Source organism: Carcharhinus amblyrhynchos, chromosome 2 (assembly GCF_965287045.1).
Source record: "Carcharhinus amblyrhynchos chromosome 2, sCarAmb.v2.hapA, whole genome shotgun sequence".
Classification (NCBI taxonomy): domain Eukaryota; kingdom Metazoa; phylum Chordata; class Chondrichthyes; order Carcharhiniformes; family Carcharhinidae; genus Carcharhinus; species Carcharhinus amblyrhynchos.
Genome location: NC_137325.1, coordinates 6,188,499 through 6,215,526, shown reverse-complemented (window position 1 = coordinate 6,215,526; position 27,028 = coordinate 6,188,499). Strand labels below are relative to the sequence as shown.

Sequence of the window (27,028 nt, the reverse complement as noted above, 5' to 3'; positions counted from 1 at the left end):
TCAAGTGTTCTTTAAATGTCTCCAGTGTTTTACCTCAATATTACAAGTTTTATTCCACAGGGTGTGTCCTTATAGTGAGAAGAAGAATTTCCTGGCACCTGTTACAAATTAATCTCATAAAATGGCTCCAGGAAAACATGATTCAACATGATGTGTTGAAATGTTTTGTTTCTTCCAGATTAGTGTACTGATTAAATTATAAACCTGAATTTGCAAAGATAATAAATCAAATCAGTATACGTGAAATGAAAACCTTTGATTATTTGATTTTTTTTATTGTCACATGTATCGGTATAGATTGAAAAGTATTGTTTCTTGACAAAGCACACCGTTCATAGAGTACGTAGGGGAGAAGGAAAGGAGGGGGTACAGAGTGTGGTGTTACAGTCATAGCTACGGTGCAGAGAAAGATCAACTTAATATAAGGTAGGTCCATTCAAAAGTCCGAAAGCAGCAGGGAAGAAGCTGCTCTTGAGTCAGTTGGTACATGGCCTCAGACTTTTGTATCTTTTTCCCAATGGAAGAAGGTGGAAGAGAGAATGACCGGGGTGCGCGAGGTCCTTGATAATGCTCGCTGATTTTCTGAGACAACAGGAAGTGTAGATGAAATCAGTGGATGGGAGGGGAGTGCAACTAAATGGATGCTTCATCATAAGACATGAGTGGCCCTTTCTGTGCTGCATCGTTCTCTGATTTTAAACAGGCTCGAGGTGCTGAATGGCCTGCTCCAGGCCACAGGAAATATATTTTAATTTTATGTCTTTTATTGGAAACAGGACGGGAGCTGGATTACTGACAGCCATCTGCAGCCTCACCTTCCTCTGTTCCTTCAAGATGGCAAAGGCAACATCAGTTGAAACCACAGTGAACAGAAGTGTATATATGGCACAGGTTTGGATACATTCTCCATATTTATATAGAATCAAATCCTTATCCCATACTTTGAATTACTTTTAGCAATATATATTTACCTTGAGGCTTTTGAAAAAATCTTTTCTTATTATTGCTGCTTTGTGGATGCTAGCTGACCAATGGACACAATTCTCATGCTGTGTCTGGGTGACAGTCTTCACTGGCAGTTTGTCAAATGAATTTTTTAAAAATTCCTTGCTTTTTTTTCTACTTCTATCAACACTGTTTTCGCTCTTCAAAATTTTTTTTTAGAGCGAAACATTTTATATGGCCGGGATTCTCCGATCTTGTCCCCGCTGCGAGTGAGAACGGGGAATTTGGCGTTCCAACCAAAACCCTGTTCACTTTCGGTGGCACCAGGGAATCCCAGCCACAAATGAGGACTGAAGATTTTGGCATATTTGTCACATAAGCCTTAACCTAATGGACTGTATTTCATGATAAAGCATAAAACCATGGGAGCCATTAGGGGCAATGTTTGGGGAGACAGGGAGAAGAAACTAGTGATGGGAAGGAAGTCACAGCGCCAGGGACCTGGGTTAAATTCCAGCCTCAGGTCACTGTGTAGAGTTTGCATGTTCACCCCATGTCTGCATGGGTTTCCTCCGGGTGCTCCTTCCATACTTCAGCGATGTGTGGGTTAGGTTGATTGGCCATGCTAAATTTACTGTAGTGTCAGGAGGGTTGGCAGGGGAAATATGTGGGGTTACGAGAATAGGGCCTGGGTGGGATTGTGGCCAGACTTGAGGGGCCGAATGGCCTCCTTCTGTGATTCTATGATTGTATGTTCTCCTCAGATCACAAGGCAACAGTCAGTAATTGGAATGCAACATTTTATCACCAAAAATAAATGAAAATTCAGACGTTTTTCAAAAAATTTGAGGTCACAGTTGCATATCAATTAATTTTTAATAGCATACACATGCAATCCACTTCAGATTGTTTTGATATTGTTCCTTTTGTATGAAGCCTGTGTGAGCAGGCAGTTTGCTTGAAATAGCTGCAGGGCAATGCACCAAATTAGCTGATGGTGAATGGGCTTCCTTATCTTTAACCTACCTGCACCACAGCTGTGGATAAGTGCTTTCAGGTAACACCTCTCCCCATTTCAAAGCTGAGCCAAATACACTGTGATAAATTCTAGTGAGGATGTCTATCACCATGCTGTTTAAATCGTAAGAATTTTCTGGGACTGTGGCATTTAGTGGTACAAAAGAGATCTAACAGAAGACTGGTGCTCTCATGCAGATCGCGAGCATTGTTCTGTCAATCTACATTGTGAACACAACACACTCAAGTTTGGCTGTTAAACATGGGCTGCCTTTAACCAGTCAGGTCATCAGTTGGACGACTCTCGGTAAGTGTGTGCTGCAAGGAAGATTTCCGAATGAAGTTAACACTTTGTAGCGCAATCAGTGATGTAGCCCTTTAGCTTTTTGGGATTGGTGGCAATGCTCTCTTGCCTTTGGAACTGCTCTCTGAAAATGTGGAACTGAGGTGATCATTCTCTATGAATGGATCAGAGGCAGCAAAATTGTGGGACTGTAGCAAAAAGCCCACGTTTTCTCCCAGTTGGTATTCAACACAAGTAACAACCATGGTTCACTGGTTCACCCCTTGAATCAGAAAATATCAATTGAAGCTCCAGCCCAAAGATTTGAGGGTAAGTGTACTTGAGATATGGATGATCTATGATCAAGTGAAACAGCAGAGTAGATCTTAGAATTCCTACAGTGAAAAAGGAGGCCATTCGGCCCATCAAGCTTACACCGACTCTCTGTCAGAACATCTTACCCAGGCCCACCACTGCCCGATTTCCAAAAGCCCACGTATTTACCCCGCTAGTCCCCTTAACATCTTGGGATATTAAGGGGCATGTTTGCATGGCCAATCCACCTAACCCGCACATCTTTAGACTGTGAGAGGAAACCAGAGCACCTGGAGGAAACTCACGCAGACACAGACAGAATGTGCAAACCCCACACGGACAGTGACCCAAGGCCAAAGCAAACCCAGGTCCCTGGTGCTGGTGAGGCAGCAGTGCTAACCACTTGTGCCACCGTACTGCCCTCAGACCTGAGGGTCTGAATGGAGTATTCCTTGATCGATATCCTTAATACCCTTGCCTAACAAAAATCTAAGAATCTCTCTTGAAAACTCCAGTTGACCATCTTTACAAGAAATTCAATTTTTTTAATACCCTGAGTGTGGAAAAAGCGCTCCCTAATTTCACTCCTAAATTGCCTGGCTTATGTCCTTTGTTCTGGATTCTCCCAACAGAGGGAATAGTTTCACTAAATACCCTATTAAATCCCTTTATTAATGTCAACACCTCAATTATTTCTGAGCTTCAAGGATTCATTTCTGTAACCTATCCTCCGAATTTAATCGTTTAACCCCTGGTATTGTTATTATGAATCTGACTACAACCCACCAAGGCACCTAAATATTTCCTCAGGTGCCCAGAACCAAGTGCAGCACTCCAAGTGGGATCTGATCAAAGTACAACCTAACAATCAGTTCCTCATTAGAATTTGCAACGCTGAAGATAAAGGCACGTTTGATTATTCCTTGTACCGTTGCCAGTTGTAGTGCATGGTTGCAATTCCCTTTGTTCCTCACAGTTCCCCGTTCCTCACCACTGATAAAATATTCTCATTTGTCTTTCTTCGATTAAAAATGGATAACGTCTTACTTCTCCACATTGAACTCCGTTGCCTGCTCGTATTGTCTGCCTGCGTCCCTTTGCAAATTCCTGTTTCCACCCACACAGCTTACTGTGCCTCCCAACTTAGCATAATTTGCAAACTCAGAAATGCAACTGTATATTCTTCATCCAACTCATTAATATACCTTGCCCCCTTTGCAGATTCCTGAGAAAAATTATTGTCATGTCCACCAAATTGAGAGGAAATACTTTGAATGGAACTTTACTAGCACGTCCGCTCAAGGTTTGTATGATCCCGCCCAAGGCCGATAGAGAATGCCATTCTCTGAGTCTCACCCGCCTCTGGAATCAGGGCAGGCATGCTGGTAAAATTCCAGCCTTCATCCCAACTGTTTGTTTCCTATCTCTCAAACATTACCCATCAGGTCAGGCGATTACCTCCAATTTTTGCTAATAAACCCTTGTGTGGAACCTTTTCAGGTACCTTCTGGAAGTCCATATTAACAACATCATAGACTCCAATATTCTTGCATGTTAGTCACCACCTCAAAAAAGAAAAAGCAGTTGAGGCTAAAACGTTGTACATTTTCAAGAAGGTGATAGATATAGCTCTTGGGGCTAAAGGACCCAAGGATTTGGGGGGAAAGTGGGAACAGTTTACTGAGTTGGATGATCATAATGAATAGCAGAGCAGGCTCACAGGGCTGAATGGCCTACAACTGCTCCTATTTTCCATTTTTCTACGAAGCTAAGTAAAAATGTTGTTTTGTACCTGAGTAATCAGCATTGCGCAGTCCCAACACCTGATCGCCTAGAAATTATGACCATCGTGCAATAATTGATGAGCTCTGAATGTGCACAGGATGCTACATTATGTGATGTGATACCACATTTTACATTGATATTCGACACTGCAGCACTATTGACTTTCTCTCGCTATGTTTTGTTCCAGCCTCCTCCTTACTGATGCCTTTGCTTAGCTCAACATTTATTTTCCAACGACTGCTGAGCATTAATCTCTCATTGATGTCCACCTACCTCTTGCTCAGCACAGGGTATCCTTTCTCTTTGTAAATCTCAGTGCTGCTAATGATTTTTTTGGAGAATGTTAAAAAGCCAGGTCCTAAGGCTTTGTCCATTTTTGGAGGGTAAATTTGTATCAAATACTGTCTATTCTGAATGCTGTAAGTTTTCTATGCTGCTGACCTTGTACAAATGGACATTTAACCAAGGGTATTTTGTATGCTTTGTCTGTTTAAATAGAACAGTAAGTAATTGCAGTCAAAGTATTGTGAACTGTATAGTGCGGGGTTAGTACGTGCATTTTTAGAAGAGGTTCCAGTGATCTTAATGATCCAGCATCGTTTAATGCGTACAATAAAGACATATTGTTATCCAAGTTATGTAATAAACTGCTTTATAATGCAGCAAAATAGGGCACTGAACAGTTGCACATCATAATATGAAATAGACGGTACTTACAAAACCACCATGATGCCTTGGGGATCACATGAGAGGTGCCTAGTTTTCAATACACTATATTTCTCCCTCACCCATGATGGAGTTTGTGGCTTAGGATTTTTTTGGCCCCATGAGTTGGATTGAGTCTATGAGAATAGGAAGTTAAATTTGTTTTGGCTGTTGGAGCAGGAAAGGATCTACGCTGGGTTGAGAGTTTAATACAAGGAGAGAGAGAGAATACCAGTCTTAATGAGCTTGCATTACTGCAACATTGAGGCATCAGATATAGCCTTAGCTGCAATTTTATTACACAACAGTGAGACACTTCTTATACATTGTCACCTTGTATTAACAACCACGGGTAGTCCATTGTACACAGTCTTTCAACAGATCATACCTGTAAGGTCAGTCATTTTAGTTTTAATTTGTAAGATCATAGTCTTTAGTCCACTAATTATTTACAGGAATGTTCTTTGCAGTCCTTTGTTTAGTGGCGCTCCCATTGGAAGACTATGTGTTTGAGGAACAAAGTATGTTTGCAATGGCTAATGGAACAGGTCAGGTCAGTCATTTTCAGAAGTGTAACAGTGACACTCAGTTCTGATTAACCGGAATTTCCTGTATCTAAACATTAGAAAGACCAAAGCCGCCGTCTTTGGCTCCCAACCATGGGGAGATGACTTCTCCCTTGACCTGAATTGAACTGTTGGTAATCTTGCAGTCTTCTTTCACCCCTAACCTGAGGTTCTCATCCCATATCCTGCAGTGCAATTAATTGCTACTTCCAGCTTGACAACAGCTACCCTCTCCCTGTCTCTCCACTCCATGGCCGAACCCCTTAAATTCTTTCCCAAAGTTCTCTGTGTCATACATGGTCCCTATGTTTCTTCGAGACCTTCCCCAGAAGCTTAACATTTAACCAGACTTCATAATAACTCTCTCTTGGATTTTTTTTTTCCTTCCTTGTACATCTGTGTAGAGCATTAGAATGTTTTTCCCATGTTGAAGGCACTATCTGAGGATCTTATCATTTTACCTCCCTCAACAAAGATGTCTGTTAATAATAAACCTTTATGCTGCCGTAAAAATGTAATTAAATGGCTCTTACACATTGGAATGAGTTAGGAACTCAGGTATATAATTGTGAAATTTGTGTTCCTTTTGTCAAGTTCATGGGTTTCTTCAGTTCCAAGGCCATTGTGTAACTGGCTTTTTAGCCACCTTCGCCTGACCAAGTAACTATTCATTTTACCTGGGATTCACTCGTGCTCTGCAACCTCTCCCCCACCTTGCCACTGCACTCTCTCCCCAAGGTCGACCCTTCCATGAAAACAGCTTATTTCTCCCTTGGACCCCTTCACAGCCACCGCTGACTGCTCTATCTTCTTCCTTTCCTGTCCTTGTTCTTGCCGCTGTTGTCGATGGCTCCCTTTACTCAGGCACTGTTCCTCTCCCTTTCAAAATTGTTTAGCACAAATCTATTTGATTGTCCTTCTCGTATGGAGGTTATGTTTTGAGCATCCTACAGGGGTCCTATTTGTATAAAAAAAAGACAAGATCTTTGACAAGCTGCCAACAATAAACAGTCCCTTTAGAGATCTATCAAAATAGACCATTAATGTTTTGTTCCTTTAAAAAAAATTTCAGGACCTTGGTTTAGCTAACAATTTTAAATATGTTGATTTCAAATAAAATGTGACATTAAAATAGCTGTTTTTAAGTCCTTTTTATAGATGATAAGATTTTAAATACAGTAATTATCTTATCATAAATGTAATAAGGCGGTAAACTGTCTGGCAGCTGGGCAAGACCATAGTTGAGTGTTACCATCACAACCATAAGTTATCACATAGACCTACACATCCTTACGCTTGATTGGATAGTAAACCTCTTGTGTGTGTGTTCAGTTACAGTGTGATCATCGATCTCAAAAGTTTATTACCAAATTTAGTTTGTAGTTTCCAAAGTGCATGGCAACCTTATCAGTGACATGAAGGAAAATGCTGTCTGATTCTGAGGGGATTTCTGATTTAAATTATGTTTTTAAACATGCAAGTAAATTATTCTAACGGTAATAAACCACTCTTACAGCACCAAGACATTATTATCAAACCTGCCCAGTTCTGCTTTGATTGGTTGACAATCCCACTCCACAAACTATGAGTTCTACTCTGATTATAAATCTCTGGGCTCAGACTAGTAATCACATTACAACTTTCACCATAAATAGCAGACTGGGTGAAGGGGAAAAATGCGACACAATCTTTGAGGTAAGACAATATTAAGCAGGGAGGCTTTTGTCTGTCAGCTTAGCTCATTTGTTAATTCTTGTGTCTGACTCAAAAAATTGTTGCTTTGAGCCCCACTTGAGCAAAAAAAAACCAAGCTGGCACTCCAATTTGCGAGGATGCTGCATTGTTGCATGTGCTGTACTTCAGGTGAAACTTGCTTGCGTATTGCAGACAAGCAGTGAGAGTTCTCACAGGCCAGAAAAGAGCAAGAACGTTTCATGTGCCTCTTTGGAAAAAGATTAGCTGGCTATTCATTCAACAACAACATTAAGTTACATTGAAATAGTGCCTTTTAATGTAGCAAAATGCCACAAGGTGCTGAAGATGTGGATAAAACATTTTTTGCCACTGAGTCACATTGGGATATTTAAGGACAATTGATCAAAAACTTGGGGTGGGTCTTTGGGATTCCCGCCTGCTGGCTTGAGAGCCTCGTGTCTTCTCCTTTGGAAAAGACCTGCTCAGGCACTTGAGTGGATAGTGATAAGCCTTCCCTGGGTCAAGGGTCCTGGGGCAGAGATCCTGTCCCCAGACAGCTAAGGCCAGTCAGAGGATGGCAGCTGTCCATTGCTGGAGAGTGCCACTGAGTAGACAGTGGGAACAGTCGGTGATGCATGCACCTCAGGCTGGGATTGCTGAGGGGCCCAGGTGAATGATAAATGGAGGGGAGTGGAATCAATGCCAAGGGCGGAGGGATGGTTCACAGCAGGAACCTCCCTCACCCCAATGCCAGGTCCCTCGATCAGGTGCTGAGTGCCTGACAATGAAATACTCCCACAATTCTGACAGTGTTTGCTTTTTGGATTTCCCACGAGGCGTGGCCCCTGTCTGTAGCTGGGTTAATACCAGTGATGACAGAATGTGGTCCTTTAAATGGACACTAATTGTGGGCACTAATTGCCTATTTAAGAACCTCAAATAGTGGTGGTGTAGGAAGGCCGCCCCGAGCCTTCCTGCGACAGACTTAATAAGGACAGAGGTGGAAAGACAGTGCGGCCCCCACCTGCCACCCAACCTCCTGATTAAACAGCCACCGACACCAAACGCGCCTTGGAAAGAGGGCATTAAATTCCATCCTGGGTCAAGGAAGTAGCTTTTAGGAAGTGTCTGAAAGGAGGAGAATGTGAAAGCAATTTTGGAAGGCTTTTAGAGGTTAGGGCCAAGGCAGCTGAAGGCCTGGCTGTCAATGCTGAAGTGATTAAAATCAGGGAATTTAATACATTGACAGGATCTGGGCATTGCTGGCTAGGCCAGCATTTATTGCCCATCCCTAATGAAATTGAGTGGCTTGCTGTACCGTTTCAGAGGAATTTAAGAGTCCACCATGTTGCTGTGGGCCTGGACCAGATAAGCGTGGCAGAGCAACAAGATTTGGTAGATAAGTTATGGGATCATGCTGTGCCCTAGGTAGCTGCTGTATTTATTTGCCTGGTAAGAATGACTGAGCGCTGTAGTAACGCCCTGTCTGCAAAATATTATTTGGAAGTCTCAGCGATGACATAAAATGTTACATGAATATCTTTACTTTCTGAGGTGAAATTGAGAGCCTGCTTTCCTGCAAGGGATTACAATTAAGAAGGAGAAATGATTCCAGCATCCGCAGTATTTTGTTTTTATTTGTATATTAGAAGTAGTAGGATTTGGAATATTGTTTCAGCCATTCAGTAATATTTGGGAAAATATTTATGTCCACTCACTTTCGAAGAGTCTTACTATTCTTTCCCAATGTACAAAAACTCTAGGTGGGTTCCTGTGCAATCTGTAAATTACTTACTATTCACTTCACACCAGTGCCATGGGATAGTAGATGGAGGCAGGATGAAAATATTACTTTCCTGAGAGGATTACTGAACGAATAGCTTAGATTCCTTCAAGGTAAAATTGTACAAACACCTAGAAGTGAAAGACGTGATCTGATGCACACACTAGGATGGCTTTATGACTCGCGAGGTTGTTGCAACGAAGTTGACATGCCAATGCAGTACTGTGGGAATGCTTGGGGGGAGAGGAGAGTGGTGTGTGTGTGTATGTATGTGTGTAAGGGGCAGGTACCGGGACTCAATGTCCCCTCCACTCTGGGCACTGCCAGTGATCTCCAGGAAGCTGTGTGGAAAGCAGCAACAATTGGCTTTCCTTTCCCCATTTCAGAGCGAACACCTGGCTACTGGTAGGTTGGATTTAGTAAATTGTACTGTTTCCAGAAACACGGGGAGCTCAGTTCAACAAGTTTATTTGGCAGCGCTAGTTTTTGGAGTCTCAAGCCCCTTCTTCAGGTCCTCACCTGAAGAAGGAGCTTGAGGTGCCAAAAGCCAGTGCTGCCAAATAAACCTGTTGGACTTTAACCTGGTGTTGTGAGACTTCTTACTGTGCCCACCCCAGTCCAACGCCAGCATCTCCCCGTCACAGCTTAATTCAGACCAGATCAGGCACTCTTGTTTGTGTGATTGATTTCCAGTGATACATATATACATGTGACAAAGTCAACAAACAACACCCCTTTGATTTGAATGCTTTGCTTCGGGTGTTGGTGAGACCACATCTGGAGTATTGTGTCCAGTTTTGGTCTCCTTATTTAAGGAAGGATGTGGTGACATTGGAGGCAGTTCAGAGGAGGTTCACCAGATTGCTTCTGGGAATAAAAAGGTTGACGTATGAGGAGAGGTTAAACAACTTGGGCTTATACTCACTGGGGTTTAGAAGACTGAGAGGGGATCCGATGGAGGAGTATAAAATTTTAAACAAGTAACAGTAGACCAAATGTTTCCTCTAATGGAACAATCTAGAACAAGAGGTCACAGGTATAGGTAGAGTTAAAACTGAGAGAAGAGGAGCTTCTTCTCGCAGAGGGTGGTGAGCTTGTGGAACTTGTTGCCCCATAGCATGGTGGAGTCTGAATCGTTGAATGGTTTCAAGAAGGAGATAGATATATTTCTAACAAAAAAGAGGGATAAGGGAAGATAGATTTGAGACTAGGGAGAGATCAGCCATGACCTGATTGAATGGCGGAGCAGGCTCGAAGGGCTGAATTCTGCTCCTCTGTCATATGTTCCAGATATGTTAATTCATCTTTTGTACTTGTTTGATATTAAATACACTGAGCTAACTGGCCATTGAAGAAAAGGGGGAATGTTTTATTTAATTTGTTGCAAATGAATAAATAATAACCTGGTCCAAATTTCACAGTTTGGAATTCAAGATTATTGAAGAATTATAGTTGATGGTTTAGTCCTTAACAACTTGGTGTTTCAACCAGATATGAGGCTTTCTTTCCCCTTGTGCTGTCCTGCCTGGTGTTTATTTGGATTAACCTGGAACAAGAGACAACCCAGTTTCACAATATTTCTCCTGCTATAAAGGTAATGAGAAACCCGTTGTTTTGAAATTAGTGGTTTGCTAAATGTTGTAACCAATGTCACACTGTATGATAGTGGCTGCAAAACAGGAGTGTATTTATATAAAACAGATCCACTGGGGGAGGCGGATTATGTGTGTTTTTCCAAAAATACAAATCGACATATTGGTATTTATCGCTAAACAGTCTTTAAACAAAGCTGTTACCTCAACATGAATATTTCTAGCTGTACTAGCCATTGTTCTTTCCATTCAGTGGGCACAGTGCTCTCCTAAATGCTTCCTTGCACCCACTCTCATAAATATACCTCCAAGTGCTGTAGAAAGACCATCCTGGGGAGTGGGGAATCCGAGGGGGAGGTATGGCTTATACCTCAGTGCGTTTGTTGCATTCTTCCTGTTTGAGCCAATCCGTGGCTGGGTCAGAAATGACGGAGCACTCGTGGAGAGGGTTGTGCCATGTCAGGTCACTGTCACTGATCTGATTTCCTCACCTCTGCTGCTCTCCCCATGGGGAGGCACTGAATGGAGGCCAGGTGCTGTCCCTGCAGGGAAGATGGGTAAACAATGTGGGGAGCCGCTCTTGTGCAACTTCTGGCAGTTGGTAAACAGCACTGGCAGTGCTTCAGAGAGGACTGATAATCTCAGAGGTGAGGGGGTGGGAGGCAAACTGGTGCTTTGAGGATGACAAAAATCGCAACGTTTAAAAATGAGAAAGAGAGTGTTGAATAAAGCATCAGTGATAAACACTATCTACTCGAGAGCGCACGTTCCAATCACCCAGTTCAAGCTGCAGTCCACTTATATTTTCCCTGGGCTTGAACAGTCAGAAGCATGGCAGTGATTTCTAATAATAGGTTTAACACATTTGTGTTCCCTGCACAGAACTTGCTGCCGCAGGATCCTGCATTATGAATTCGGATGCGGAGGTGAGGGCACACTTCACAATAGTTCATCTAATTAAAATTCATTCATGCTGACCTCCGCACTCGAATTCTTCATCCACAGTCCTGTCGAGTGAAGTCTATGCTGGAAGCACCAGTTGATAAAATCTGTACCTAGGGGGTAAAAGAGATAATAAGATAAAGATTCAAAAACAGTTTCAAAAATAAACATGAAACCAGTTCTAAAGTAAAGCAAACTAGTATTTCTGAGCTTATTTCAGGCTCACAGTGACTGCTATTTTGTGACCTCGCTGGGGCGAGGCTCGTAAAATCATGCTCGAGGCCAACAGAGAATTCCGTTCTGAGAGTAAAATTCTGGCATAGATTGGCGAACGCATTTCTGCCATTGGACAGCGTCAGTTCTTAAAAGTGGTTTGAACTTGCTGATATGACAATATTGAACACTGAGCCATCACAGACCTTCAATTTACAAAAAAATCTTACCACTAAATTCGCTCACCTATATCACCCTCAAACATTGTGTGCTTAAAATGCAGGATTTTACGAGCCTCGCCCAAGCAAGGTCATAAAGTAGCGGTCATTATGTGCCTGAAGTAAGCTCAGAAATACTAGTTTACTTTAGAATTGGTTTCATGTTTACTTTTGAAATTGTTTTGGAATCTATGTCTTATTATCTCCTTTACAGATTTTATCAACTGTAGTGTAGTCACCACATGGCTTGATGTTTTGCATTATTTTGATGGACTACTGTTTCCAGACCTTAGCAACATGTTGGAGGAGCTCTGCTTTCGCTGTCTCCGCTTCTGATTTGATTTGATCTATTATTGTCACATATGTTAATATACAGTGAAAAGTACTTTTTCTTGCGCACTATACAGACAAAACATACCATTCGTAAGAAGGAAAGGAGAGGGTGCAGAATATAGTGTTTCAGTCATTGCTAGGGTGTAGAGAAAGATCAACTTAGTGCAAGGTAGGTCCATTCAAAAGTCTGATGGCAGCAGGGAAGAAGCTGTTCTTGAGTCGCTGTCCCATTCGTGCTTGTGAATGTGAGGGTCTGCCCTCTGAGCACAGTGCTGAAAGGTCAGCTTGAACGTAAAGTCACCGTGGCAGCAGAAATATGAGCAGTTTGTTAATCTAAGGTGTCATATCAGCTGGATTCCAGTTATGATTTAGCACTGTTTAAAAACTGTGCCGTATTCTGACCAGACGTGGCCAGCTATGGTTATCAGGAAATATGGAAAATATTTCAAACTATGGAATTTATGCAAAGCAGAACCATGAGATGTCAAAAGTTTATGCTATAAGGAAAGACTGAAGAAACTGTCCTCGTGTTTGATGAGAAGCAACTTCCAAGGATACTCGGCATTTAATAGCATACGTAGTCACAGTTAAACTACTCAATGACTGCCAGGGTACAGTACGAGAACAAAAGGGATCCAGCTTACAAGCAGTGAAAGGCAATTTAGGACAATGTTAGGAAGAAATTCTCCCAAAGATTAATCAACATTTGGAGTACTCTACTAGGTAAAGGGAATTTGGATTGAAACTTTGGATTAATTCAAGAGAGAGTTCAATCCAGAGGCAAGTAAATTATTGTTCATTCTAAATGGAGAAACCTAGATGGGCTGAATGGCCTCCCACACTTGTTTTACACTATTGTGATTATTCATGAGGGACACACCAATCAATCTTTTATTCCTTATTCTATATTATTGAAAGTATTAAGTTATGTATATATCTCACGGTAAAATGTTGATACAGTGATTGACATGACGTTCCAGTCATGCTCATTTCTTCCAGCACTGAGAACTTGTTTCCATTCCAGCAGCTATCCATGATAAATTTTGCCCAGAAGGCTGACAACACGCACGTTCGATACCTTGGACTGGATGACATCAGGCGGTCTTATTTCTTTGTATCCTTCTGGATTTAGTTTCTAGATTTGTGATTGTATTTCAAAATATTTGTCTTCAGTTATTCTCATTCAAAGGTCAGAAATTACAATTCTAAACCAAGTAGCTGGGGATCCTGTAGATTGACCAACTGTGTATATAAACATCTGGGTAACCAGAAACAAATGTAGGCAATCTTATCTGTTCAGAATACATTGATGAAGTAGATTTCTGGGGTGTGATGAGGGTTGAGTTGTCACTGGGGGCTGGAAATTTAGACTGAACTGCCGGATTCCTATTTAAAGTACAACTCAAATTCTGCTGGGAGATGGGCATGTGCCTGTGTTTTGTAGGCCCTCTTGCCCTTTGCAGGGTCACACGGGCATTTCTGGGACAATCTGTGGGGTGATCCAGAAATTCCTTCAATTATCCCTGCATTGATCCCAACAAAAATCTTGCCAACTGAGATAAAAGCAAATTACTGCGGATGCTGGAATCGGAAACAAAAACAGAAAATGCTGAAAAATCTCAGCAGGTCTGGCAGCATCTGTGGAAAGAAAATAGAGCCAACATTTCAAGTCTGGATGACTCTGGCTCAGATGGTTCTGACAAAGGGTTATCCAGACTCGAAGCATTGGCTGTCTTCTCTCTTCATGGACGCTATCAGACCTGCTGAGGTTTTCCTGCATTTTCTGTTCTTGCCAGCTGAGGCCTGGCGAGAGTTCATCTGGTGGTGTTATTTGGGATCCCAGGATAAATGTGAACAATCCCAGAAGGAATCAATTAGAATGTTTGGGGAAAACGAAAAGGCAGGCGAAAGGTTAATGCACACTGCTCTACTTTAATGGTAAGGCTCATGACAGCTAACCCCACCCTCCCTCCTTTACTGTGACTCTGATTGTCCTTGCGATAGAGCAGGTGAGCACCCTACAGCAGTGGGCCACCCTTGAGTATTTAATGGAGTCCTTGGAGCGTGTTTAATTTCCATGCATGGCTGGAACTTGCATTCACCTGTGGGATACGGCACACCCAGAATCTCAGACCCTACTGCCAAGATTTGTGTAATTTGAAATAGAACAAGACTGCTGAGTGGCTTATTGAACTAGTACATTGAGTAGACGAGCTATGTAAGTCACGAAAATCCCAGCTCTGGGCTGTGTTACCTGCTCTCAGCCATAGCAGTAGGTGTTATGATTGACCTCCAAAATATCTGCCAGTGTTTCTGCTCCTACTCACCATCCAGGCAGCCCTACTGGATATTCATGGTGTGTCTGTGGTGTAAATGTGGAGGCCGGTTGAGGACAATATTGGACTCTGCTACAGTGCTTCGAACTTTGATTATGGCTTGTCGATAAGCAAATGCTTTAAAGAAAGATGGAGTGGAGGAGAAGCTTTGTTTGGGGAGAGGCAAGGGGGTTGAAGAATTTAGATTACTCTTAGAAACAGGTTGCAAAAACATTATTAATTAGAAATGTCAGCTTCAGGTTACACAGGCAGCTGTATTGAGTTTAAGTTAATTTATTAATGTCGCAAATAGGCTTGCATTAACACTGCAGTGAAGTTACTTTGAAAATTCCCTGGTCACTACACTCCAGCGCCTCTTCAGGCACCCTGAGGGAGAATTTAGCATGGCCAACGCACCTCACCAGCATGTTTTTCAGAGTGTGAGAGGAAATTGGACCACCCTGAGGAAACCCATGTAGACACGGGAGAACGTGCAAACTCCACACAGACAGTGACCCAAGCCAGGAATTGAACCCGGGCCCCCCGACGCTGTGAGGCTGCAGTGCTAACCACGGTGCCACCCTTTGAATGACAGTGCAGGCGTGAAGGGCTATGTGGTCTACTGATTTCTTATATTCTCATGTCAGCTGCTCTGCATTTAATCCCCATAAAAATCAGGTGACTTGCCACCTTCACTATCATGAACTGTCTGAATTTGAACTCCAGGTTGCACTTAAACTAACCCAGAGTTTTGAAAAGTGTTACAGATTAATCTGCAGTATTAGATTTTTGATACAATTCTAAAGCTAATTATAGTGAAAGCAAAATACCACAGATGCTGGAAACCCAAATTTAAAAACAAAAAATGCTGGAAAAACTCAATGGGTCTGGCAGTGTTGTTGGAGAGAGAAACAGGGTTTTGAGTCTGAGTGACTCTTCAAAGCTAAAGACGGGGAGAAATGTGATTGATTATATACTGTATAGGAAGGAGTGGAGTAGGTGAAGCAAAGTAGAAAGTCAGTGATAAGTGGAAGTTAGGGGAGCTTGCAGCAGAGATGTCCAGGGTACGTGACAAGAAGTGTTAATGGCGGCGTGAAGGACTGTGGAGGGTGCTTTTCGTGGCATAAAGGTAAGACAGCTGAATGTGTTAATAGGAGAACAAAGGCCAGTGCTCAGTGAAAGCAAAACTGAAGAACAAGTGCTAGGTGACCTTGTGGGGTTGCATCGAGACTCAAAAAAATTTGGATAAAAATAGTGTCAAGGTAGAGAAAAAAGGCCACAGTCTAAAGTTGATGAACTCAGTGTTGAGGCCAGGAGCTCTCATGTACCCAAACAGAAGATGAGGTGTTAGAGTCACAGAGATATACAGCATGGAAACAGACCCTTCAACCTAATTTGTTCATACTGACCCGGTTTCCTAAACGGAACTAGTCCCATTTGCCTGAGTTTGGCCCTTATCCCTCTAAACCTTTCCCACCCATGTATCTGTCCAAATGTCTTTTAAATGTTGCTACTTCGTTTGGCAACTCATTCCATATACGCACCAGCCACCCCTCAGGTCCCTTTTAATTCTCCCCTCTCGCACCTTAAACCTATGCCTTCTAGTTTTGGACTCACCTACCCTCGGGAATGGACCTTGACTTTCACCTTATCTATGCCCGTAGGACTGCTGCCTAACGTTGTCAGGGACTCAGGTTCGATTCCCAGCTTGGGTCACTGTGCGGAGTCTGCACGTTCTTCCCGTGTCTGTAAGGGTTTCCTTCGGGTGCTCCGGTTTCATCTCACGGTCCAAAAGATGTGCTGGCTAAGTGCATTGGCCATGTTAAATTCTCTCTGTATACCTGAACAGGCGCTGGAGTGTGGCGACTAGGGGATTTTCACAGTAACTTCATTACAGTCTTAATGTAAGCCCATTTGTGACACAAATAAATAAACTTAAAAAAAAGGTCCCAGGCTATCCAGCCTCCTTATAATTCAAGCCATCCAGTAGTGGTAACATCCTCGTACGGTGTTGTTCCTCCAGTTTGCGTTGGGCTTTGATGGAGCATTGCAGCAGACAGAGGGCAGACATGTGAGCTTGAGAGCAAGATGGTGAGTGGAAATGGCAGCCAACAGGAAGGTTGTAGACCAAGTGAAAGTGTTCCTCAAAGTGGTTACCTAGTCTGAATTTAGTCTCCCAGGTGTGGAGGAGATTGCAATGAGAGCAGCGAATACAATGGGCCAAATTGAAGGGGATGTAAGTGAAATGTTGCTTCACCTGAAAAATGTGTTTGGTGTCTTGGACAGTCAGAAAGGAGGAGATAAAGAGGCAGGTATTACACCATTTGTGATTGCAAGGAAAGGTGCTGTTGGATGAGGAGTTGGAGGTGATGGAGAAGTAAACCATGGTGTCATGGAAGGGGTGGCCCCTGTGGAATGCTGATGGTGGGGGGTGAAGGGCATCATGTTGGAGTTGGCAGAAATGGTGGAGGATGATCCTTTGAATGTGGAGGCTGGTGGAATGGAAAGTCAGGACAAGAGGAATCCTGTTGTGATTCTGGGAGTGAAGGGATGAGGGTAGAGATGCAGGAAGTGGGTTGGACCTGGTTGAGTGCCCTAACAACCACCGTTGGGGTGGCGGGGGGGATCCTCGGTTGACGAAAAAGGCAGATATATCCGAAGAAATGTCTTTGAAGATGGCATCATCGGAACAGGTGGATAGTGGGATGGAGTTCTTACAAAAAGTGGGCTGTGAGGAGCAGTCATTGAGGTAGGTATGGGAGTCAGTGGGCTTGTCCTGACTTGGAAATATATCGCCATTCCTTCGCAATGGCTGGGCCAAAATCCTGGAATTCCCACCCTGACGACATTGTGGGTCAACCCACAGTATATGGACTGCAGCAATTCAAGAAGGCAGCTCACCACCACCTTCTCAAGGGGCAATAAATGCTGCCATGTCCCACGAATGAAAAAAAAAGAATGTTGGTGGTTAGTCTACCTTGAAATGGAGCTAGAGAGATCAAAGAAGGGAAGCGTTGTCGACAGACCGTATGAAGGTGAGAGGGGTGGAAATTAGAAGCAAAATTTGCTAAATTCTTCCATGTCCAGATGAGAGCACGAAGCGACACCAATACAGTCATCAATATAACGGAAAAAGAATTGTGGGAGAACTCCTGAGTAGGATTGGACTGCTTTACCCACTCTAACCCCTTTTATACAGTATCTAATCATTCACATTTCTCCCTCACTTTAACTTGGAAGGAGAATCTTACAGATTCAAAACATCAACATTTTTTGTCTCTCCACAGATACTGCCAGACCTGCTGAATTTTTCCAACATTTTCTGTTTTTATTTACGCTAATTATAAATGCTGCATGACTCAACTGCAGTGAGAACTATTCAGATAGATTCATGTTGTTGCTGTCTTGATATTCCTTATCTGGGAAATAAGATTTTCTTCATTGTGACAGCTTTCTTTGGGACTGGAAACATTGCTTCTATCAACAGGTAATCTGGACATCTTGTATTATCAAAGTGAACTATTTTAAATGGTCAGTGCACGGAAAATACATCTTAAGAAGTTGTAATCATAGGATGCTTGCATTGGATTCACTTAATTCACACCTTTGTATATATTCTGCAGTTCCGAGTTATAGCATTGAGGATTAGAAATTCAGAGCATGTTTTTAGATTATACGAAGAAATGATTGTGGATGTATGAAATGTGAAAAGTTCCATTTAAAACAGAATTTTCTGCAGGGGGCAGTTGAAGGAGCAGAATAATGTGTTTACAAATAAATGCATATGCTAATGTAGCTTTATCCTTTATCATGTTCCAGTTTTGATCCTGCGTCAGTCTACTGCTTCTTGACAGTCTTCAACCCTTTTGTAATGGGAGCATTAATGATGTGGAAGGTCAGTATATTCAGCTGAATGTACAGAAAGCGTCTAGTTTCCTGGATTATTAAAGGTCACACATTTTTTTTGCCCCTAACAAGATAATTACAAATCAGGTAGCTCACTCAGCCCATTTCATTCATTCAACCAGAAATACCATTGCAGCGTGCACTCGTTTCTGAAACGGTTTTGTGATCTTCACATCCGCCCTGTCATAGAACTATAGAAATCATGGGATTTTCTGGCCATTCCAACCTGTGGGATCTTCTTGTCCTGCCAGTGATGAGGGGTGCCGGCCAATGACAGGATACCTCCACAAAACACGTCGTGTTTGGAGGCGGGGGGGTATTAAATGGAAAATCCCTCCCCAAATTTTCAACAAGATGTGAAAAGAGCTTCCTGATATTAGCTTTGCTTCATCTGAAGTCCACGTTTGCTCTTTACTCTGTGGGTGGGACCACAGGAGGTGAACTAGTCAGTCTTTTTGCTCATTTGAACCTGTCTCCTCCTGTCCTATTCCCACAAAGTTATATTCTGGATTTACCTCTTTTATACCATAGGAAGCTGTAGCACTTGATTATGATATAGATTAGTCATCTGGAGGGCTGTAATAATGATTGGGAGACAAATCCCGCCACAGCATCTAGTTACAATATCCATAGAGATGATGCTTTTAAAAATTCAAACTTCCATTTAATAGTTGAAAGGGTGCCATGATAGGTTTTCATGTTTAAGACTTTCAATGTAACAAATGACTAAAAGCAGTGTTGTCTGAACATAACTTTTGTTGGCAACTTATACTTTAGTGCGCCAAAAACACACTTTATTGGTGTTCTTTATACTGTCCTTTTACATCAACATTCAATTCTGTTGGAACCACTCCATGGTGGTTCTTATCTCATAACGGTTTACTTCTGATCTTTTCCTCGCTGAGCCTGGGAAGTTTTAATCTCAAAACTGTTGTTCATAGTGAGGCTTTTTCCTCTGGAAATTTTTCCTCTTATGCTACTGAGACTAATATTTAACTCCTCACACATTCAATCTTTTCAATCCATCTGCAAGTTTCCACCCACCTTCCTGCATGGTGAACTCACAGCACTTGTTGCCCGTAGCTGTTCTCCTTCTCCCAGATTTTGGTAGGCTAATTTATCTGAGAGATTCAGGGATATCGTAGCAGCCCTTTCCCCTTCCCCTCTTAAAGTCCATCTTCATGGCAATGTGAATCACATGGGCCTTGTATCCAGACAGGGTTGACTTCACTCAGTTCAGTTCAACTCCACTCAGTTGTTCTCATGTGCAATTGGGGATGGGCAATAAGTGCTGGCTTTGCCAACAGTGTCCAAACCCCAGAAGATTAATTTGAACTAAAGTTCTTGATTTTCTTTTATATCTCGTAGCTTCCCAGTTTCTGGGTGTCATATCCGGAGGTTAACCAAAAAATGAACTGAAAAACCGCTATGGAGGTTTCCAGGTCAGGATTACACTGCGATTGCCTATGAAATTCAAATTTCTAATGAGTAATTGCACTGCAATGGAAAATATCCACAATCGCAAACTTCAGATAGTCCCAACTGTGACACATCAGTAGTTACTCAGAAGAAATTAGAAGAATTAAAATCACTTCCCCTCCTCTCCCCTCCCCCCCTCCCCACACCCAATGGGACCACCACCAATAACCCCGCCAATCCGCCCCCACGCCAAGAAGCCAGCCAACCCTGTATGAGAATCAACTTACTACCTCTCAATGTCCTAACCGTATGGGACTTCCGACTACACCCTCCACACTTCCTCCTTCCTGACCTCCAACAATACCGGATACCAGGACCCCCACGAACTGGTTCCCTTCGAGCCTGCTCTGTTCATTAAGATCATAGCTGATATTCCACCTCAACTCTGCTTTCCAAGCCTATTCCCATGTCCCTAGACAACTGAACACGTGAGTTTAAAATGAGGGCTACATTATATCAGCATGTCCTGCTTTGACCATAACTGCCCCTGACTTGTATTCTATTGTCTTGGCTGGTCTGCCACTCTTCTCTGTTGTTTGTTGCACTGGTCCAATATTTCAAACTTGGCCTCTGTAAGATTCTTGAATCTCTTTCAACTTCATCCGTAGCTATTTCTGCACCATTTATGAAACACATCTGGCTCCCTTTTTTCTTTTACATGTGCAGTGCATGAGAATTGACACTTGCCCCAGTTTACTGGAATGTCTGCAGCTCCTCCATTGAAGACTGTGGACGAGATCCTCTGTGGGAATTCTTCCCGGAATTCCTAACCATGGCCACTTAATATTCAAAATAGTTATTACGGTGGCACGGTGGTTGGCACTGCTGCCTCACAGTGCCAGGGACCCGGGTTCGATTCTCAGCTTGGGTCACTGCACATTCTCCCCTTGTCTGCATGGGTTTCCTCCAGGTTCTCCGGTTTCCTCCCACAGCCCAAAGGTGTGTGGGTTAGGTGGATTGGCCAGGCTAAATTGCCCCTTAATGTCAGGATAGCGGGGTAAATATGTGGGGTTATGGGCTTGGGTGGGATTGTGGTCGGTGCAGACTCGATGGGCTGAATGGCCTCCTTTTACACTGCAGGATTCTATGATTCTAAAAGCTGACAACTTGCTGAAATTAGGAAATGAAAGCTGCCTGATCTGAGCTGTGATGTTTTAATTTAACCAGAATTTAGCCATTACTATTGTTCTTTTTTTGTTAAACACTTCTCCATTCCAGTTGCCCGTGGAGAACTTTGCTACTGGACAAACTTGGCCCTTTTGTGAAACATAATTCACTTTTTTTTAAACACAGTGCATCCATAGGAGGAAGCCACGCAGTTCCTCATGGAAGCGATGTGGACATTTGGGAAATTCTATTTTGAGCTTTCGTAACATTTCTTGCCACTCCAGTACTCCCATTTCAGATAAATTTTTGCTTCTCATTTCAGCTGTTGACAATCGTGCTCCGGTTGTTTTGCTAAACAGCTGAGCTCCCCCTTAGGAACCGGTTATACAGTCAGTGTCCGACAACAGCCAGCAAAACACAGTCATTGATCAAATCTGTCACTGGTTTCATCTGTCAGATCCGAGGCGTGGTTCTGTTTCTGTGTCAGGGCTCCAGGGCATATCACTAATTGCTCTGGAGAGCCACAGTTCCAGTGATTCGTGATTTCCCTTGGAAACAAAATGGTTTGATCAAATCCTCCACCGGATGTGAAAAATGAATCCTAAAAAGGAGCAGCGTTTTATTTTGCCGCACTTAATTGTTGTCCTTTTTACATCGGGAAGATTCCCAAATAAATATTTCACTGGTTAACTCAAATCACTGAGCACTCTTTTGTTGATTATGTTTTGTTTTGCAGAGGACTAGGTTGTGCAATTCCGGTCTTACACCCCTGCTATCTGTTTTCAAATCTAGTGCCTACAAAAGACCTCACTATATATTTTTCATGTAAATCCCACGGATAGGTTGCAGACCGTGGTGCCATCAGTGCATTTTTTTATGTACTGAAATAATTCCCTGTCTAGGGTTGGAAGGCGGAGTTGAGGTGGAAGCTATTTTAGCTTCAAAAAATGCATTAAAAGCAGAAAAGTCAGGCAGCATCTAGCACAAAGGATGACAATGTGGTTGCTGCTAGGGTTCAACTTGTGCATCAATTCTATAAGATCATTCTCCTTTCTCAATAGTCAAGAATATTCCCTTGATTTTCATAGAACCCCTACAGTGCAGAAAGAGGCCATTTGGTCCAATGAGCCTGCACTGACAACAATCCCACCCAGGCCCTACCCCGTAAACCCACATATTTTGTCCGCTAATCCCCCTGACACCAAGGGCCAATTGAGCATGGCCAATCAACCCAACTGGCACGTCTTTTGGACTTGAGGGAGGAAACCTGCCTGGACACAGGGAGAATGTGCAGACACCACACAAACAGTGAACCAAGCCAGGGATCGAATCTGAGGCAGCAGTGCTAACCACTGTGCCACCATGCCAGATTTTTTTTCCTTCAGATTGTGTTTTTAAAAAAAAGGAACTTGCATTTATATTGTGCCTGTCACAGCCCAAAACACTTCTACAACCAATCAAGTACTTTGTGAAGTGCGGCCATTGTTGTAACAAGGAAGCATGCCTGCCAAATTGCATAAAGTAAGCTGCCACAGACAGCAACGTCCTTATGACCAATAATCTGCTTTAGTGGTGTTGGTACCTGGCCAGGAAAACAGGGAGAGCTGCTCTGAATGGTGTTGTGGAATTTTCTCTTTGCTTCCACCTGAGAGGGCAGGCAGAGAGGTTCAGCAACATGTCGAACAGTGTAGCATTCCCTCAGTGCTACACTGGATATCGTCTCAGTATAGATTTTGTGCTAAGGCTCCAGTGTAGGACTTGAACCCAATGTGAGAGGTGGAAGATTCATGGCGAAACAAACAGAAGCATGAGTTAAAATTAATATTTACATTCGCGTCTCGATCCTAATTCCCAACCTGCTATAAACAAAATACTCTGATTATGACTCATGAATGGCAACGTTGATTATCAAACAAAACCCTCATGCTGTTTGTACTAAAGATTTATCCTCTCTTTATGCAGTCATTTCTGTCTTTAATTAGGAGAGTGTTCTGTTTATGTTGGGCTCCCTGCTAACACTGTAGTATTGCTTCAGACCACTTTATAAAGAAGAGAATGTGGTGACCTTATTATGGTGTTGGATAGTACAGAAAGAAGCATCTTGATGTTGCGCTTGGAAAAGCCACAATTCCTGCTTTATAATAAATTCGCACATTTTATTTCATTTGAAGAACATTCACGATTATGATTAAATTTATGTAATCAAGCATTTTCCTGCAGGAGGGGCAGGGGAATAGGGAGGAGACACGGGACAGTGGAGGTGTGAAGATGTTTACTATGGTATGGAGCAGGAACCAAATGTAATGCCTTACTATTTTTGCAGATACTAATTCCTTTTGTGATTGTGATGTGTGCATTTGAAAGTATTCAAGTTTCAACTCGTTTGTCATCAAACAGGTACGGCCAAGTTAAATTATTCATATGTTGTATAAGAATATTTCTTTGCAAAGTACTTTTTGAAATGTCATTGAAATGCACTGCCAGTGAATCTTTAACATGTTTTCTCGTGTTCTTTCCCAATAGTCTCTTTCTCATTGTGCTTGTAATCTCAGACATCATGGCTTTGGTAAGTCGCTCATGATACTTAAATGATCAAACTTGAAATTGAAATTAAAACATTACATAACGCTATGAAAACTTGCTGGGCAGCGTTCCACTGCTGCTTGAGTTGGTGTGAGATAAGGGGTTGGAATTTCTAATGTACGCACAACCTACAAAGATGTTAAACCCAAATAAAAGCAAATAACTGCAGATGCCGGAACCTGAAACCAAAAACAAAAATGTTGGAAAACCTTGACAGGTCTGGCAGCATCTGTAAGGGGAGAAAAGAGCTGACGTTTTGAGCCCGGGCGACCCTTTGTCAAAGCTTTGACGAAGTGCACTAGGGAAGGAGCAGTGCTCCAAAAGCTTGTAATTCCCAATAAACCCGTTGAACTTTAACCTGGTGTTGCGAAACTTCTTACTGTATTATAGATATTATTAAACTAGAAAGCGTGCAGAAAAAAATTACTAGGATGCTACTAGGACTTGATAATTTCATTTATAAGGAGAAGCTGGATAGACTGGGACATCTTCCCCTGGAGTGTGGGGGGCTTTGGGGTGATATTATAGAGGTCTATTAAATAATGAGGGGCAAAGATGAGGTAGATAGTCAACACCCTTTCCCAAAGGTAGGGGAGTCTAAAACTAGAGGGCATAGAGGGGGGATCTTATTGAGACGTATAATATGATGAAGGGGATGGATAGGGTAGAAGTGGAGAGGTTCTTCCCACTCAGAAAGGACAGCAGGACTAGAGGGCACAGCCTCAAGATAAGTGGGGGGCAATTTAGATCGGAGTTGAGGAGGAACTACTTCAGTCAAAGGGTAGTGAATCTCTGGAATTCTCTGCCCGTTGGTGGTGGAGGCTACCTCGCTAAATATATTTAAGACGTGGGTAGATAGGTTTTTGGTAGGCAAGGGGATTAAGGGTTATGGGGAGAAAGCGGGAAAGTGGAACTGAGCCACTTCAGATCAGCCATGATCTTATTGAATGGTGGGGCAGGCTCGAGGGGCTAGATGGCCTACTCCTGCTCCTATTTGTTATGTTCTTATAGGTTTAAGGTGAGAGGGAGATGCAAAAAAGATACAGAGCAGCAAGTTTTTCACTCAGATGGTGGTGAATGCCTGGAATGAGCTGCCAGAGGTAGTAGTTGAGGCAGGTAGTAGTAGAGGTTGGCCTTTATCGCGAGGGGGATGGAATGTAAAAGCAGGGAGGTCTTGCTGCAATTGTACAAGGTACTGGTGAGGCCGCAACTAGAGTACTATGTGCAATTTTGGTCCCCTTATTTGTGAAAGGATATATTGGCCTTGGAGGGAGTACAGCGAAGGTTCACCAGGTTGATACCGGAGATGAGGGGGTTAGCTTATGAGGACAGATTCAGTAGATTGGGCCTGTACTCATTGGAGTTTAGAAGGCTGAGGGGTGATCTTATAGAGACATATAAGATAATGAAGGGGCTGGATAGGGTAGAGGCAGAAAGATTCTTTCCACTTAGAAAGGAAACAAGAACTAGAGGACACAGCCTCAAAATGAGGGGAGTCAGTTTAGAATGGAGTTGAGGAGGAACTTCTTCTCTCAGAGGGTAGTGAATCTCTGGAATTCTCTGCCCATTGAAGCGGTGGAGGCTACCTTGTTGAATATATTTAAGTCACGGGTAGATAAATTTCTCATCGATAAGGGAATTAAGGGTTATGGGGAGCAGGCGGTTAAGTGGAACTGAACCACTTTCAGATCAGCCATGATCTTATTGAATGGTGGGGCAGGCTCGAAGGGCTAGATGGCCTACTCCTGCTCCTATTTCTTATGTTCTTATGTACTTTTACATGGGTAAGAATGATATAGAGGGATATGGGCCAAACACAGGCAATTGGGATGAGCTTAATGGTAAAAACTGGGTAGCATGGACAAGTTGGACCAAAGGGTCTGTTTCCATGCTGTAAACCTTTATAACTCTATGATTCTGTGTAACGTTACACTCAAATTTCATTAAAACATGGCCAGACATAAAATTATTGGAAATCAGGGTGAACAAGTGGGGCCAAAGGGAAGCATAAACTCGGATTATAAATGTCTTCATTAAGCATGAAAGTAACAATTTGAACTAATCTAACCAGCATTTCTGCTCATCAAACGCAGCAGATCTTAAGTCTGTAATCAGGAAACGTTTTTAATTTTTAAGGTGACTTGAACTAGAATTATAGTGTAGAATCATAGAATAGCTACAGTGCAGAAGGAGGCCATTCAGTCCATCAAGTCTGCATTGACAACAATTCCAACTGCACCCTATCCCCGTAACCCCACATATTTATCACACTAATCCCCCTGATATCCCCCTAACACTAGGGAGCAATTCAGCATGGCCAGTCAACCTAACCTGCGAGTTTTTGGAGTGTGGAAGGAAACTGGAGCACCTGCAAGAAACTCACGCAAACACTAGGACAATGTGCAAACTCCACATAGACAGTCACCCAAGGCTGGAATCAAACCTGGGTCCCTGGCACTGTGAGGCAGCGGTGCTAACCACTGTGCCACCGTGCCATGACTGATGTCATTTTGAACAAATGCATTGAAAGAAATCATTCGCCTCAGTAGGGATCTTTTCCTTTCAAAGAAAGACACCCAAATGCAATAAAGCACCAAAAACATTATTTTATTTTCTGCTGCAGCTGAAAATCTGGTTATAATTTGAAGAAAGCTTACGTGCAAACAGGAGATCATGTATAGAGTTCTGTAACTTGTAGTTGGGGCTTGGCCACTATTCGAAGCAGAGGGGTCAATGGACAGTCATAAAAGTTCAGGAAATTTAGGAACATTGCACCTGTGCACTCAACTCACCTCACAAGAATTGCTTGGCATTCTGCAATCTTTCAGGCTGGCATCTGATTTGTATTCTGATTGAGGATGTATGCAAGCACACAGTGATTAGCACTGGTGCCTCACAGCGCCAGAGACACAGGTTCAATTCTGGCCTTGGGTGACTGTCTGGAGTTTGCGCATCCTCCTCATGTCTGCATTGGTTTCCTCTGGGTGCTCCAGTTTCCTCCCACAGTCCAAAGATGTTCAAGTTAGGTCGATTGTCCATGCTAAATTGCCCCGTAGTGTCCCAAAATGTATAGATTAGGGGAATTAATGGGTAAATATGTGTGGTTTACAGGGACAGGGCCTGGGTAAGATGCTCTATTGGAGAGTCAGTGCTGAACCAATGATCCGAATGGCCTGCTTCTGTACTATAGGAATTCTATGATCTATTCAAGAAATCGAAGGCTCAGAAATCTAGGCTAATGCGTTC

At 42.7% G+C, this 27,028-nt stretch overlaps 1 protein-coding gene across 5 annotated transcripts in view; it reads left to right on the top strand.

Annotated features, from left to right (window-relative positions):
• pign (phosphatidylinositol glycan anchor biosynthesis, class N) overlaps positions 1–27,028 on the top strand; it is a 123,108-nt gene that overhangs the window by 87,233 nt on the left and 8,847 nt on the right. For 2 of the 5 annotated variants that reach the window (XM_080201576.1, XM_080201567.1), the window contains exons 19-27: positions 777–891; positions 2,161–2,269; positions 4,533–4,635; positions 10,586–10,688; positions 13,417–13,506; positions 18,139–18,194; positions 18,527–18,602; positions 23,523–23,596; positions 23,723–23,765. In XM_080201576.1, coding sequence (XP_080057702.1) covers positions 777–891; positions 2,161–2,269; positions 4,533–4,635; positions 10,586–10,688; positions 13,417–13,506; positions 18,139–18,194; positions 18,527–18,602; positions 23,523–23,596; positions 23,723–23,765 — 769 coding nt within the window. Of the gene's footprint in view, positions 1–776; positions 892–2,160; positions 2,270–4,532; positions 4,636–10,585; positions 10,689–11,568; positions 11,613–13,416; positions 13,507–18,138; positions 18,195–18,526; positions 18,603–21,521; positions 21,982–23,522; positions 23,597–23,722; positions 23,766–27,028 lie in introns of those variants that run through there. The other 3 variants (XM_080201585.1, XM_080201594.1, XM_080201604.1) reach the window with 3 other exon arrangements.